Source organism: Hydra viridissima, unplaced genomic scaffold (genome assembly GCF_058129835.1).
Source record: "Hydra viridissima isolate aposymbiotic clone 2 unplaced genomic scaffold, HvirCarnegie_v1 scaffold_13, whole genome shotgun sequence".
Lineage (NCBI taxonomy): Eukaryota > Metazoa > Cnidaria > Hydrozoa > Anthoathecata > Hydridae > Hydra > Hydra viridissima.
The window spans coordinates 3,673,200-3,687,492 of record NW_028324312.1 but is presented as its reverse complement, the minus strand read 5'-3'; the positions used below and the strand labels follow the sequence as shown (position 1 = coordinate 3,687,492).

Sequence of the window (14,293 nt, the reverse complement as noted above, 5' to 3'; positions counted from 1 at the left end):
GCAGACAGTTATATACTTAACAAACGTCGAACAGGTTTGTAAACAGAACATAAAATTGTAATCTTATAAATACTATCAGTAAACTTTCTTCGTAAAAAAAAAAAATTTACATTTACAGTGGGAATTTGAGAAAAGGATTTCTTTTCTAAACTCCTTAACGAACTTTAAACAAAACATGAAAAATGAAATCACTTGAATGATTTAATTGTTCTATAAAAGGAATCAATTGACTTTCAAATGAAGTTATGTAAAACTAGATTAAAAAAATAATTTACATTTACATGTAAAATTAAGTCACATGAAAAAGTAATTTACTTTTACATTTAAAAGTTAATTACTTTTTTAAAATTGCATTGCATATAAAATTTTACCTCAAAATGTAACTTACTTTTTCCTTTAAAAAGAATTTATTTTTAAAAAAGTTATTTTACCGTAATTGTAAAAAAAAAGCATTTTAAAATAGATTATAAAAAGTTACATGCAATCAAATGTAAATTACTTACTTATGTAATTAGTTTTCCTAAGTAGACGTTTATTATTTTATAACTAAACTGAAATGGCTATTAAAAGTAAACTATATAAAACTTCTTTTGACCACTTAAGTTTACATTTCAAATAACTTTTAGTTACAATTAAAAGTAATTTATACTTAAAAAGTATGTAAATGTACTTTTAGTCTACATTTTCTTTGAAAGGATATTGTATAGAGAGTCAAATGCAGTGAAATAAAACTTGCAGTAAAGCATAGTTAATTTAATTTGCGGCAACAACTGGTCTAAACGGTTTTAGATATTTATTCCCTGTTCACTGCTCCAGGGGAATTTTTTGTCAGGGGTTTGTCTCAGATTTCATTCTTAAACGAATGTAGAAGTAGCTGAAACATAGTAGTAAGGAGAAGACACATTTACCCTTGGAGACACCCATTTCGGAAGAAGAGATTCTTTGAAAGGCAAATTTGAAAGTAGTTTTTTTTCATGTTTTATGTATGTTTTTATTATTTAAAAACTAAGGAAGGTCACTTAATATAATAAGGGCATACAAAAACAGATTAAAACTGGCCAGCATTTAAGCTTTCTAGCAACAAACATATCGATAAAATGACAATAGCTATCTCTCCAAAAAATCTCTCTTTACAAATTTTCTCGTACATTTATACCGGATAGTTTTTCAAAAATATCCCTCAAATATCATCATAAAAAACCGCTTCAACATTTTTATCATTTTTACAGGTAAAAATATTGAAATTGCTAAATCTGTAACGCCGTTGAACGTTCGTGCTCTTTCCGTAACGGAATTACAATTATAAAGTGGAAGACTTTTTATGTTAAGGTATATATATATATATATATATATATATATATATATATATATATATATATATATATATATATATATATATATATATATATATATATATATATATATATATTGTGAGGGTGGCGTTTTTAATTATTATTATTATTATGTTTTCTTAATGTTAAAGTTTTTCTTACGTTTGAGGGAAAGGGGTAAGGGGAAGGTTTGGGTTTAGTGTTATGTTTGGATTAGGTATATGGAGGTTGGGAACGAGGTTAGTGGTCTGGGAAGTACTTGGTTAGGTAAGGGCGAGGTTTAGGGATAGTTTGGTTAGGAATGGGCAAGGTTTAATCTAAAAGGGCTAAACTTATAATCGCCGTCCTCAGTATATTCTGTAATATAATAAAACTCAACAAATGTTCTATTAATGTGTAATGGTAGCACTCTTACTCTTATAACTTTTATATAATTCAAATAATATTCTCTTACGCTTCTTGCAGTGTTCAATACTTTTTATTTCAATTACTCCTCTTTCTTTTATATCTTCTTTTATTACAAATAACTCTTCTTTAATTAAATCTTCTGGTTATTCTCCAACAATCAATATTAAAATCTTCTTTTCTTCTTTTATTCAACTGCTTATTAAACTGTTTATTCATCAAAATACTCTTCTTACCACAAAATTCTTTTTCTTCTTTAAAAATCCTCTTTAAATCTCTTAAAACTCTTTTCTCATAAAAATCTTCTTTTAAATCTCTTTAAAACTCTTTCTCTTAAAATTCTCTTTTAAATCTCTTCTTCAAAAACTCTTTTCTCTTCTCCCAAAAACTCTAATTCTTCTCCAATTCTTCTCCTAACAAAAAACTGTCAGATTCTTTCTTTTTTGAGCTTTTATAGTTTTTGCTTGTTTTCCTGTTGCGATATCTTTTCATTTATTTATATGGCAGGTTTATGAGTCTTCGTGTTTACGTCTTTTCTCAGTTGTTTTTAACTTTTCTTCTTTCCGTTTTATCGTCTACTTACGTGATAGATCGGTGAATCATCGTGTACAAGTCTTTTCTGATCGTTGTTTTTAACTTTTCTAATTGTCGCTTCATCGTTTACGAGTCTCCACGTTTACGTCTTTTCTCAGTTGTTGTTTTTAACTTAATTCTTTTTGCTTTATCATTTATTTATGTGAAAGGTGGACGAGTCATCTTGTATGTGTCTATTCCGATCGTTGTTTTTAGCTTTTCTTATTATCGCTTTATCATTTACGCGTCTTCGTGTTTACGTTTTTCCACAGTTGTATTTAACTTCTAGCGCTTTATCACTTATTTATGTGAAGAGTTTGTGAATCATCTTGTGTATGTTTTTCTATCGATCGTCGTTTTTATTTTAGTTTTCCCTCCTCATAATATATATATATATATATGTATGTATGTATGTATGTATGTATGTATGTATGTATGTATGTATGTATGTATGTATGTATGTATGTATGTATGTATGTATGTATGTATGTATGTATGTATGTATGTATGTATGTATGTATGTATGTATGTATGTATGTATGTATGTATGTATGTATGTATGTATGTATGTATGTATGTATGTATGTATGTATGTATGTATGTATGTATGTATGTATGTATGTATGTATGTATGTATGTATGTATGTATGTATGTATGTATGTATGTATGTATGTATGTATGTATGTATGTATGTATGTATGTATGTATGTATGTATGTATGTATGTATGTATGTATGTATGTATGTATGTATGTATGTATGTATGTATGTATGTATGTATGTATGTATGTATGTATGTATGTATGTATGTATGTATGTATGTATGTATGTATGTATGTATGTATGTATGTATGTATGTATGTATGTATGTATGTATGTATGTATGTATGTATGTATGTATGTATGTATGTATGTATGTATGTATGTATGTATGTATGTATGTATGTATGTATGTATGTATGTATGTATGTATGTATGTATGTATGTATGTATGTATGTATGTATGTATGTATGTATGTATGTATGTATGTATGTATGTATGTATGTATGTATGTATGTATGTATGTATGTATGTATGTATGTATGTATGTATGTATGTATGTATGTATGTATGTATGTATGTATGTATGTATGTATGTATGTATGTATGTATGTATGTATGTATGTATGTAATGTATGTAATGTATGTATAATTTGTTGGCGCGTAGAAAAAAATTTCTTTTGACAACCAATATAGTGAACGAAAAATTCAAATTTATTGCATAACAGCACATTATTTAACAAAGAAGTTTAAATACAAATCAAATATAGTTTGCTTTCGTAGATTTTACGGAAGGCAATTAAGTAGTAGACTTACAACATCCGTGCAAAAAGAAATTACTAAACTTGAAATTAATACTAAAGTTATTTCAATAACAACAGACAACGCTTAAGACATTAAAAAGGCGATGGGATCTATTGCTTTACGACTTTCATGCGTTTGTCATAACTTAAGTCTTGGTTTAAATCATGGAATAAAGTTGTGGGCTAAACCATCACAGAACTTATTAGATGGCACATCAGATATCGACGAGGATCTTATTAATTACAATAACTACAATGAAAGCGATATCGAGTCTAATGAAAATATACCGTCGGACGAACACCTTGAAATGCACGATATAAACAATCAAGTAGAAAATGCGTGTACTTATGAAACGGAAAACGTGAGCTCGGATGATGATAAAAGTAGAGAGGAGAAAGAAGCATCAACAGAGGAAACTGCTAATCAGTTATTTAACTTTTCATCCATCATTTTATTTAGGTTAAGAAAAACTTCAGCTCTTGTTAAAAGGTCTTCAATATTGCAATCTTTTGTTTTTGATGAGGTTAAGAAAGAGGGATAAATAACTTATCGTCAGATTTTCATGTACGTTGGAACTCAACTTTTTTAATGATTAGTAAGATAATTAAAGCTAAAAATGTTTATAATAAAATTACTATAGGTCCTGGCAATATCGATGGGCTAACATAAAAACAGATTAGTAAACTTAAGAAACTAAATCTGTCATTAGAAGATTGGAAGTTACTAGAAATTTTACACTATAATCTTGCGCCATTCTTTGAAGCAACTAAATTTCTCTCTACTAGAAATTTTCCAAAACATTCATCGGCCAAATTTTTCCAAAATGTGTTAATGAACTTTCTTGAAAATGAATCTTCAGCTAAATATTTTTTATCGCAACCATCTTTTTCGAAGCAGTCTTCTCAAGTTTATGAAGGTATACTTTATTGAAAAGATGTCTCCAAAACAAAAGTTACAAGCTTAGCAAGCATATTTGATTGATCTGAGAACTAACGCGTGACAGATCCGAGAACTAACGCGTTGATCCGAGAACTAACGCGTGTCTTAGAGAAAAAGAATATCAGGAAGAAGAAAATAAACTCTTGAAAATATTTTCGAATAAAATGCTTCGACAATATCCTCGAAGGTCAACGTTTATAAACACTTGTTTGCAAAATGACCAAAATCAACCGAGAAGTGGTTAGTTATAAAATATTATTTGTTTTTAAATTTGAATGTATTCAAACTTATGAAAATAACTTTTTAAAGTACTACTATAAAAAGATTTTCATATTGTCAAATATTATTACTCATTTTCATTTTTAGAAGAGACAGATTCAGATGTTCGATTCGAACTTCAAGATTCACCTGCACAGCCTGTGAACCACAAAAATGGATTTACTAAGCTTGCAACATTGTGCTAGAATCCTCATTCAGCGTTGCTAACTTTATTCATCGAAAAGAAAGATGTAGCATGAGCTCAAGAGACTTACGTTACTCAATGCCACTTAAAGAGAAGTTATAAAATACAAAAACGAAATTTTTTTTTTCCTTATTAGAATTTGTTTTTTGCGACAGAATTGCTTTACTGTCATTATGAGATTTTCACTCTCCGAATAAAAATCTACGTAAAAGTAATATCCCTACAAATCAGGAAATTAAAAGGGCCATCCCTACAAACCAGGAAATTAAAAGGGAAGTTTTTAAAAAGTTTTAATTTTGGGTATAATTTCGATTTCATTTCTCGTTAAGTAACGAGATAAGTACGAGAATTTATTTATAAACGAGTTTCTTGTTCAAAGGGGAATTTCTTGAAGTTGAAATTTATAAATTTTGTTCATAGATATCTAGGAATAGCCAGTATTTCTTTGATAAAAATCTGAATTACTTTATGATAAAAATTGCTATTAAAGCTTATAAAAAACACCATATTATAATATGGTTTATATATCATATTATAATATGGTTTATATATCAAAATTGAATTTTAAAAAATTAATAAAACCATATATATATATATATATATATATATATATATATATATATATATATATATATATATATATATATATATATATATATATATATATATATATATATATATATATATGTGATTTTATCAATTTTTTTTATATTCAATTTTTTAAAAAATCAATTGAAAAAATAAAATGTAAGTTATTGTAATATTTATATTAACAGACGCAAGTAGTAGTGGTTGGTTTAAACATCATTAAACAACATTTGAAAGTAGAATAAATTGATTAATACAATGTTAGCTTAGAGTTTTTTCCCGTCCTACAAGGAATTCTTGATAGCAATAAAAAAATCTTGTTTATCGAGAAAAAAGATGAAAATTAAAATAATGATCACATTTCTCATTGTAGAATACTCAAAAAGTCAGTCATATGGGAGTTTTTCACCAAGATAGACAAGATCCATGCCCAATGTAATAAATAAGAAAAAGTTCTTTTAACCGAATTCGGAAATACCTCAAGTTTAATCACTCCTCTAAGGAAAAATTTTAATCCTCTTAGGATGACTGATTAAACCTGAGGTGTTTCTTGGTAAGTTGCAACTTAAAATGCTTATGAGAAGTTAAATGATAAAAATAAAATTTTAGATGACACTTCACATAAGACCGAAGTAAAAAGTAAGTTTGACATGTAAAAGATAATTTAGACAGTTTTGATGAAATAAACTTTCAAGGAGCTATTTAAAAAAGGCGACTACTCCGGTGTTGCAACCATCTTTAAATGTAAGAACCAAATTATTATTATTATTGTTGAGTTTAAAATTACAATTACAAATTGTGCTGTTTGGGCTATCATACAAAACATCATACAGATTTGCTGAAAGTCAAAATTTACAGACAAATCATTCAATTATGACAAAGGAAAGATACAACCTAATTTCTGCACAAACAATGTCTCGCTCATTAATACCAAAGATGTATGAAGCGATATCAGACAGGTTGAAGAAATATGTTACAGTGACAAAGAAACTATAGATAAGGCTTAAACAATTGATATATGGATATCAAGAAGTATCATGTCTTTCCAATCACTTGTCATTAAAAAGAATTTCCAATCACTTGTCATTAAAAAATTTCCAATAACTTGTCATTAAAAAATTTCCAATCTCTTGTCATTAAAAAGACTTTGAACTTAAAACGTTTCTAGTAAGTATGGAATCTTTTGGCAAAAAACATACAGGAGAACTAAAAGGTCAAGGTTTCACAAATACCAGATTAAGTAAACAAATAGTGTACAACTGATGGTGGGTATAATATCAAAATAGAATGCGTATTAGCTAAGCAGCTATCAATAGATTATAGCGTGTTAATTACAAAATTAACTTGGTTTTCACAAAATCCCTGAAGGCATTATCCGATTGGACAAATATTTCAAATATAGGAAGCTACAAGTATGTTGAAAGAAATTGAGGCAGTAAAAATCTGGCCGTTGAAGCTTGGAAATAATGCTACATAGTAAATACTTTTCAAGGCTTTCTTTAAGAACAGGAAAATTTGCATTTGTTGGAATATTTCTTATAGATCTCGTTTATCAGGTTTATTTATCGATAAGTAGGAAACCTTATGTCAATTTTTCGAGGAAAAATAAAAGAAAATTAAAGAAATATTTTCGGATTTTTTTCGGGAAGTATTGTCTAAAAATTATATTAATACAATTTGCACCAAGATGTTTTGTGGAGCGTATGTTTGCCAATTAGCTGCAAAAGACGTGATATCCGTTTGAAGTCACTCTTGCTGATATAAGAAAATTTATTAGAAATGCACAAGCACCTAAATATGATGAAATTTTTGCCAATCTTAAGAGACCACGCAATGATATTGCTCAGAGATGGACTAGTACGTATATTATGGTATCAGGCATGATTAAAAAACTCGCTATATATTAGCAAATCTAATCGAAATGAACGCGAACTAAGATTAAATGATAAAACTTGGAATATGAAAACTTGAAAAGCATTTAATCCGATGTTTTACACAAAAAAAGTGTTTTCAAAGATCAGACTTTACCAAGTACTTTTTTTTTACGATCGTTTGAAGCTGGTTGTTGTTTGTGGCTTTGTTGTCATTTGTGTCTTTGTAATCATTTGTGGCTTTCTTGGAATTAAACAAGTGGAAAATTCTACAGGTTTAGTTGTCCGAATGTTTAAAGCCATTTGTAATTTTGGATGCAAGATTCGTATAAAACTTTCTTTTATAAACAGTCATCTTGACCTGGAAACATTGCCTGGTCTCTTAGTCATTATATTAAAAAAAATTTTACAACCATTTTTTCATTGGTAATTCTTTTTATTTTATTACATAAGTTTAAATAAAATTTGACTTGATCATTGTAACAAAAGTTAATTTTAACGAGAGTTTAAAGACAAGATTTAAAGTTCGAGTTTTTTTTTATATATTCCATTTTAAAACAAGTTTAACATTAAATTGAATCTTTTTTTTTTTTTTATATATATATAATTAACGTTATAAAGAGAACTTTACTTTGTCACGTAAATCAAAATTTTGTCTTTAGAAAGTGTCTTTTTGAGCTTCAATCAGTAAGATGGTTGGTTGGTGAGTAGTGTTGAACTTTTATTGATTTACAGTGTGGAAATTCTTGATTTTTTAAAATACAATAAAATAAAATTTTTTTTGTAAACAATTCGAAATCAAATATTGAGTAATATTAAAATCACTACTTAAAAGTTGAGTCAAACGTTCTTTACCTTCATCTCGTACATTTTACGCTGTCTAGCAGTTTCAGCAAGTTATCTTTATGAGTTTATATACTGATGAATCTTAAGTAGGTGATCCACTCCACAACTTCTCAATAAACCGTTGAAAACACCATGACCAGCACTTTTCCATGCAAAACAAGGATTCAATAAGAGTCCAAAAAGCATTCAAAAAAACTTTTGTGGATGTAAACTTAAAGCTTAAAGTTCAGTTGTAAAATTATTTAGAGCATCGGCTTCTTCTACGAACGGCAGTATTTTTACGAACTCGTTACCATTCTCATCCTCAACCAACTTGTATTCTCCGATTGTTTTAGCAAATTCTTTATCATTTATAAGACAGAGAATTTATGGTCCATCAAAAACTCCTACTTTTTTTCCTTTATTGACCTAGCAATGTCCTTTGTCTTTATTTTTTCTAAAGGCAGAAGGTAAAAATACCGCCTTTAGTAAGGCAAATGCCACTGGAGGCGGTATCTGCTTCACAACTAGCGGATGCTGCCAAATTAAAAAAAGTTAACTAATTAAAGATTCTCTGATTTTTGCGATTTTTGAGTTTTTAAATATTGTGATTTTTGAGTTTTTATTTATTTCATGTAATTATGAACTGATTATGTAAAATTATGTAATAATTATGCGCAATTTTGTAAACAACCGAAAAGTATAAATTTCTGGAGTATTTAGAATTCCCAATTGACACAAAAACCATTAATGAAGATCATCATTAAGACGATTATTATATAGTTCACACCCATTCAAACTTTAAAAAATGAAATACATCATTCTTCAAGATTACTGGAAGATTGGTAACTTCCAGAGATATTACAAACTTGTGTAAAATAAGAAAGTTTTACAAAAAAAAATAAAGGTGATCCTTGTCATATTTAACCTAAAAATTGGAGTCCCAAAAATAAAAAAATTGAATGGATTAAAAAATATTTAAAATTCTTAAATGGGAAATTTATTAGAAAAATCCAAAGTTTTTTTTATCGTTTAAAAATGACGACATTTGAGAGCTTACGATAAGAAAACTGCAACGACAACTACTACAATTTATGATAAATATTTCACACTAGGCATGCGCAATGGATGGGATTCCCTGAAATGCCGTTTTAAAACTTTTTACGCAACGTCATAACTTTGAAATTCGTGTTTTCTAAAAACGGCTTATAAATGGATCAAAGTGGTACTCGCTCCAAAATTGTAACAAAGTAATTATTTAGTTTCTCATAAAAATTTAGGATATATACATGAGTATAAATATATAAATATATATATATCTTTCTAGAAGGAAAACCGTTTTAAAAAAATACACAGTGCTTCTACCGGAGTAACTTTTAACCCGTTATAACATACAAACTCTTGAGGTAGTTGAAGTACATTGAGTAAGCGATATATATAACTACGTAGAAATCTAAGTTCACTTTTGCATTCATTATCAGACATGATTTCTAAACAAAATTGCTAATAACTCCGAAACGGTAAATCTAGATTCTTTGACAAGTTTAATTTGTACAGTAGTAAAAATTTCTCGTCGTCTATGATATTTGATTCTAATGCAAGTAATAAACAGTTTCTAACATTTCTTAAAGGAGCCATTTTTAATTTTTTTTTGTTTATTTCAAGATGTTTTCTTTTTTTTGAAGCTGAAATTCGTAACTAATTTTATTGGAATACTGCAACTGCAAGTCGCAACCACTCAATCCAGACCTTTGTCGTCTCCGTTGCCGTTGCATTTTCATATCGTAAGCTCTGTATTAAAAGTTAACAACCCGCTCTAATTGGGGGATATCACCTTTATATTATCATAACTTTTGAAAGTTAAAAGATTTTTCGATTAATAAAAATTTTAAAGATGAATTTTAATATAGTCTATTATAACACCGATTGGTGTCATTTCACTGAAATGTAAACATCACGACCTCCTCGTGCTCCAAGAAAGTCAACTCTATATGCCAACAAAACACAATTTCGTGATAAGCGCTACTTTTTTTGTTTTAAATTGTAAGAAAGAGTGCAGCTCGTGAATATCTGAAAGACATCAATTTGCTGCTCGAAGCATCCCTAGTTGACTATCTTACAGAAAACTTATAAGTCTTGTAGGATGGCAATATTCTTATATTATCCTATAGGATATCCTAAAGGATTCGTAAGATCGTAAGTAAAAACAGAAAAGTTGTTTTGTTAATGTTAATTTTGTAAAATATACTTTTTTTCACAAATGAAAAAAAAGCGCGTTTCTTAACTTCACTCAGATAATTAAAGGAGAAATTAAGAAACGCGCTTTTTTAACAATTTCGTTATAAAAATTTCATTTTCATTTGTTATAACAAGGTATATCCTGTTTAATCTATAAAAACGTTTACATTTTGTTTGGTACATGTACATGTTTAGTACATGTACTAAAAAAAAACAATATCTGCTATACTATTTATTTAGTTTTTAATGTGCAAAATTTATTTTACATAGAATGAAATTTTATTTCAATAAGAAAATATTAATTCCAACTTAAACTTACCTATTACGAATCTAAAATTAAATAGCCTACAGCATCCTATGAGAATCCTATTTTGATCCTTCAAGATCTTTTAAAATATTCTTTTAGATCTTACCTTATCCTGTAAGAATTCCTTTAAATCCTACAAGATCCTTCAAAAGGATGCTTATAGGTCTTGCAGGGACTTGTGCAACTCAACCCATAGGATTCTTGTAGGATCTGTAAGATCAGTCAACTAGGGATATAAAAATATACTCCATCAATAAAAACATGTGGTTTCGGCTTTTTAAAAGTGGCCAATTTGACACGTGAGACAAAAAACGCGAAAGGAAGCCAGTAAATTTTAAATAACTTACTTTTTATATTTTTTAGTTAAAAGAATCAAAAAATTATGTTCAAAAAAATCTGAAAAAAGAGAGATTTTTATTTAATTAAAAAAAAGACTTAAGTTTAAGTAAAAACCTGTATTTACTTTCATGAAAATCATTTAACTCTATATATCAAACTATCAGCATATTTATTTTTAAGAAAATCATTTGACTCTATATATCAAACTATCAGCATATTTACTTTCATGAAAAACTTTTGACTCTATATATCAAACTATCAGCATATTTACTTTCATGAAAAACTTTTGACTCTATATATCAAACTATCAGCATATTTACTTTCATGAAAATCATTTGACTCTATATATCAAACTATCAGCATATTTACTTTCATGAAAATCATTTAACTCTATATATCAAACTATCAGCATATTTACTTTCATGAAAAACTTTTGACTCTATATATCAAACTATCAGCATATTTATTTTCAAGAAAATCATTTAACTCTATATATCAAACTATCAGCATATTTACTTTCATGAAAAACTTTTGACTATATATCAAACTATCAGCATATTTATTTTCAAGAACATCATCTTCGTCAAAATTATATTTGAACTTAATGCTGCTTGGGTGTGAACCCCGCGATGCTTGGGTTATAGGCCAAACATAGATGTAGTTTAAACATAAGCTTCTATAACTGTAAAATCAGCATCATTGGGCAAATAAATGTGCCCACTTAATAAAAATTTAAACTCAATTGATTCAGCTTTTATATCTTCACTCAGAACCGATTTCAGTAAACTTAACACAGTTTTTATATTTCGATTCTGTTCTGAACATGAATCTGAATAGATTATAATTTTTTGAAAATCTTTTGCGTACAATGTAATGTGTTTAGTTAAACACAATGACACTTCTTGTGAACCTCGCGATGCTTGGGTTATAGGCCAAACATAGATGTAGTCCTCGTTAGTCTTTAAATCATGGCAGCAGAGATTTTATACATATAAGCTTCTCTTGTAATAAGCCACTGATGGGGATAGTTTCGGAAATGGTAATGCTTTTTCTCAATCAAAACTAAACTCGTGTATTATAACCTGTATATTTTATCTGAAGCTCTTAATCGATCATTAGCCATACTATTGCGGGAATTTATTGAGATCATTATTGCGGGAAATTATTGAGATCATTATTGCGGGAATTTATTGAGATCATTATTGCGGGAATTTATTGAGATCATTATTGCGGGAATTTATTGAGATCATTATTGCGGGAAATTATTAAGATCATTATTGCGGGAATTTATTGAGATCATTATTGCGGGAAATTATTGAGATCATTATTGCGGGAATTTATTGAGATCATTATTGCGGGAAGTTATTGAGATCATTATTGCGGGAAATTATTGAGATCATTATTGCGGGAAATTATTGAGATCATTATTGCGGGCATTTATTGAGATCATTATTGCGGGAATTTATTGAGATCATTATTGCGGGAAATTTATGCATTTCGCAAGTGTTCGTCATGTTCAACTTCAGCTGCATTTTTTTCTTCATCTACTGTAGATTGTTTTTTTATTTCCAAATAATCACATTTTGTATCTTTTGAAGGTTGCTTAAAATGAAAGTTAAATTTGTCGAAAATATATGGTAATAAAATTTTTCCTTTACTGGTACAATTTGCTCTTCATTAAATTGTTCGACATACAGGTTGTACATTTTTGCAATAGAAAGGTCTGAAATTAAGTATCTGCGTCTGGGATTATGACCTCTTGTATAATGGCTTGAAATGGCAGGAAAGGAACTTATATGTTTTCTTACATAGGAATCGTCTATTTTGTTACCTGGAATATGTTGCCCCCGGTGGTCCTTCAGACCTTCCTTTGAACAGCAATTACATAATCGGCCGTTACTTATTTGATATGTTTCTATAAAATATTTTATGCAAACACCAACATCTTGGCCGTTAAGTCTAATAAAATATTTAAAAGACCGAGATCTTGGTCCTTTGGTGTTATTCCTGGGTTGTTGTCTTTTGACAGCATGAACTCTAATTAACCCACTTAAAAAAACATTTTGCTAATGATCATTCATTAAGCTTGTAAAATTTTTTGATTGCCTGTTTTCTTTGATTAAAGGTTACCTTGCGATAACAAAGTCGTAAACAGTTAGGTTTATTATCAAATTTCTTGGCAGGAATTATTTTTTTATTTCTATTTTAATATTGTTACCTTGTACCCTTTTTTGTTTCTCAACATTTCCAAACCAATTCCCAGGATTCCTGCTGCATTTTCTACCAAATTTTTCGTTACTTTGATTATTTTCTATATTTTCGTTATCTGACGACGTCTCAGAATCAATACGATTAACTCTCCTTGAATTGAGGATGAAATATCGTATCACTTTCACTTTCACTGTGTTCTATTTCCATTGACATTTTTAGTTTTTATACCCTTACAATAAATCTTTTTTATTATTTTAAAAAGTCAGAGTTTTTACAGTTATTAAAGAAAATTCATTTAATGTTTTTGATAACACAATAATTTTCGCAAACAACGTCATATTTTTGTCTTTTGACGCACATGCATAAAACTCAAGCAATTCTAATTGAATCAGTGTTTTTTAAAAGGGCTCATTTGACATTTTTTTAAAAATTCACTTTTTGTGTGTTTTGTGTGTTTTGTGTCCTTCTATGATAGCTTCATCAGTTTATGTTTAAAATGTGTTTAAATTTTATCTTCTTACAGAAATAAAGCCACCTGAAAGTTTTTGATTTTTTTTTAAAAGGCAAATTTGTTTCAAATATGCCCTTTTTAAAAAAATCACTCTCCAGCTGATTCGTATTTTTAGCCGCAATACGCGGAAAATATAAACAGTTTCGATTTCGGAATATTCGATTTTTTTAAAAGGGCCAATTTTTCGAAATTTCATTAATTAATTATTAACAAACGAAATGTTATAACAATTATCAAAGTGTACGAAGATATTACTCTTGCATATATTTTTCAAAAATATATTACACAAATTCTGTATATTTAATATTAAAAGATGTAAAGAGTTTTTTTTAGTTTTCTCAAAAACG

At 28.3% G+C, this 14,293-nt stretch overlaps 1 protein-coding gene across 1 annotated transcript; it reads left to right on the top strand.

The window, feature by feature from the left end:
• Positions 1-3,581: 3,581 nt before the first annotated feature.
• LOC149880104 (uncharacterized) lies at positions 3,582-5,026 on the top strand. The gene is made up of 2 exons (XM_090070943.1): positions 3,582-4,833; positions 4,960-5,026. The coding sequence occupies exon 1, from the start codon at positions 3,758-3,760 to the stop codon at positions 4,193-4,195; it is 438 nt and encodes a 145-aa protein (XP_089927069.1). The 5' UTR covers positions 3,582-3,757; the 3' UTR covers positions 4,196-4,833; positions 4,960-5,026.
• Positions 5,027-14,293: the final 9,267 nt, after the last annotated feature.

Bases quoted from the DNA above. Each gene is read 5' to 3' on its own strand.
- LOC149880104 (XM_090070943.1), top strand. From the start codon at position 3,758: ATGGGATCTATTGCTTTACGACTTTCATGCGTTTGTCATAACTTAAGT.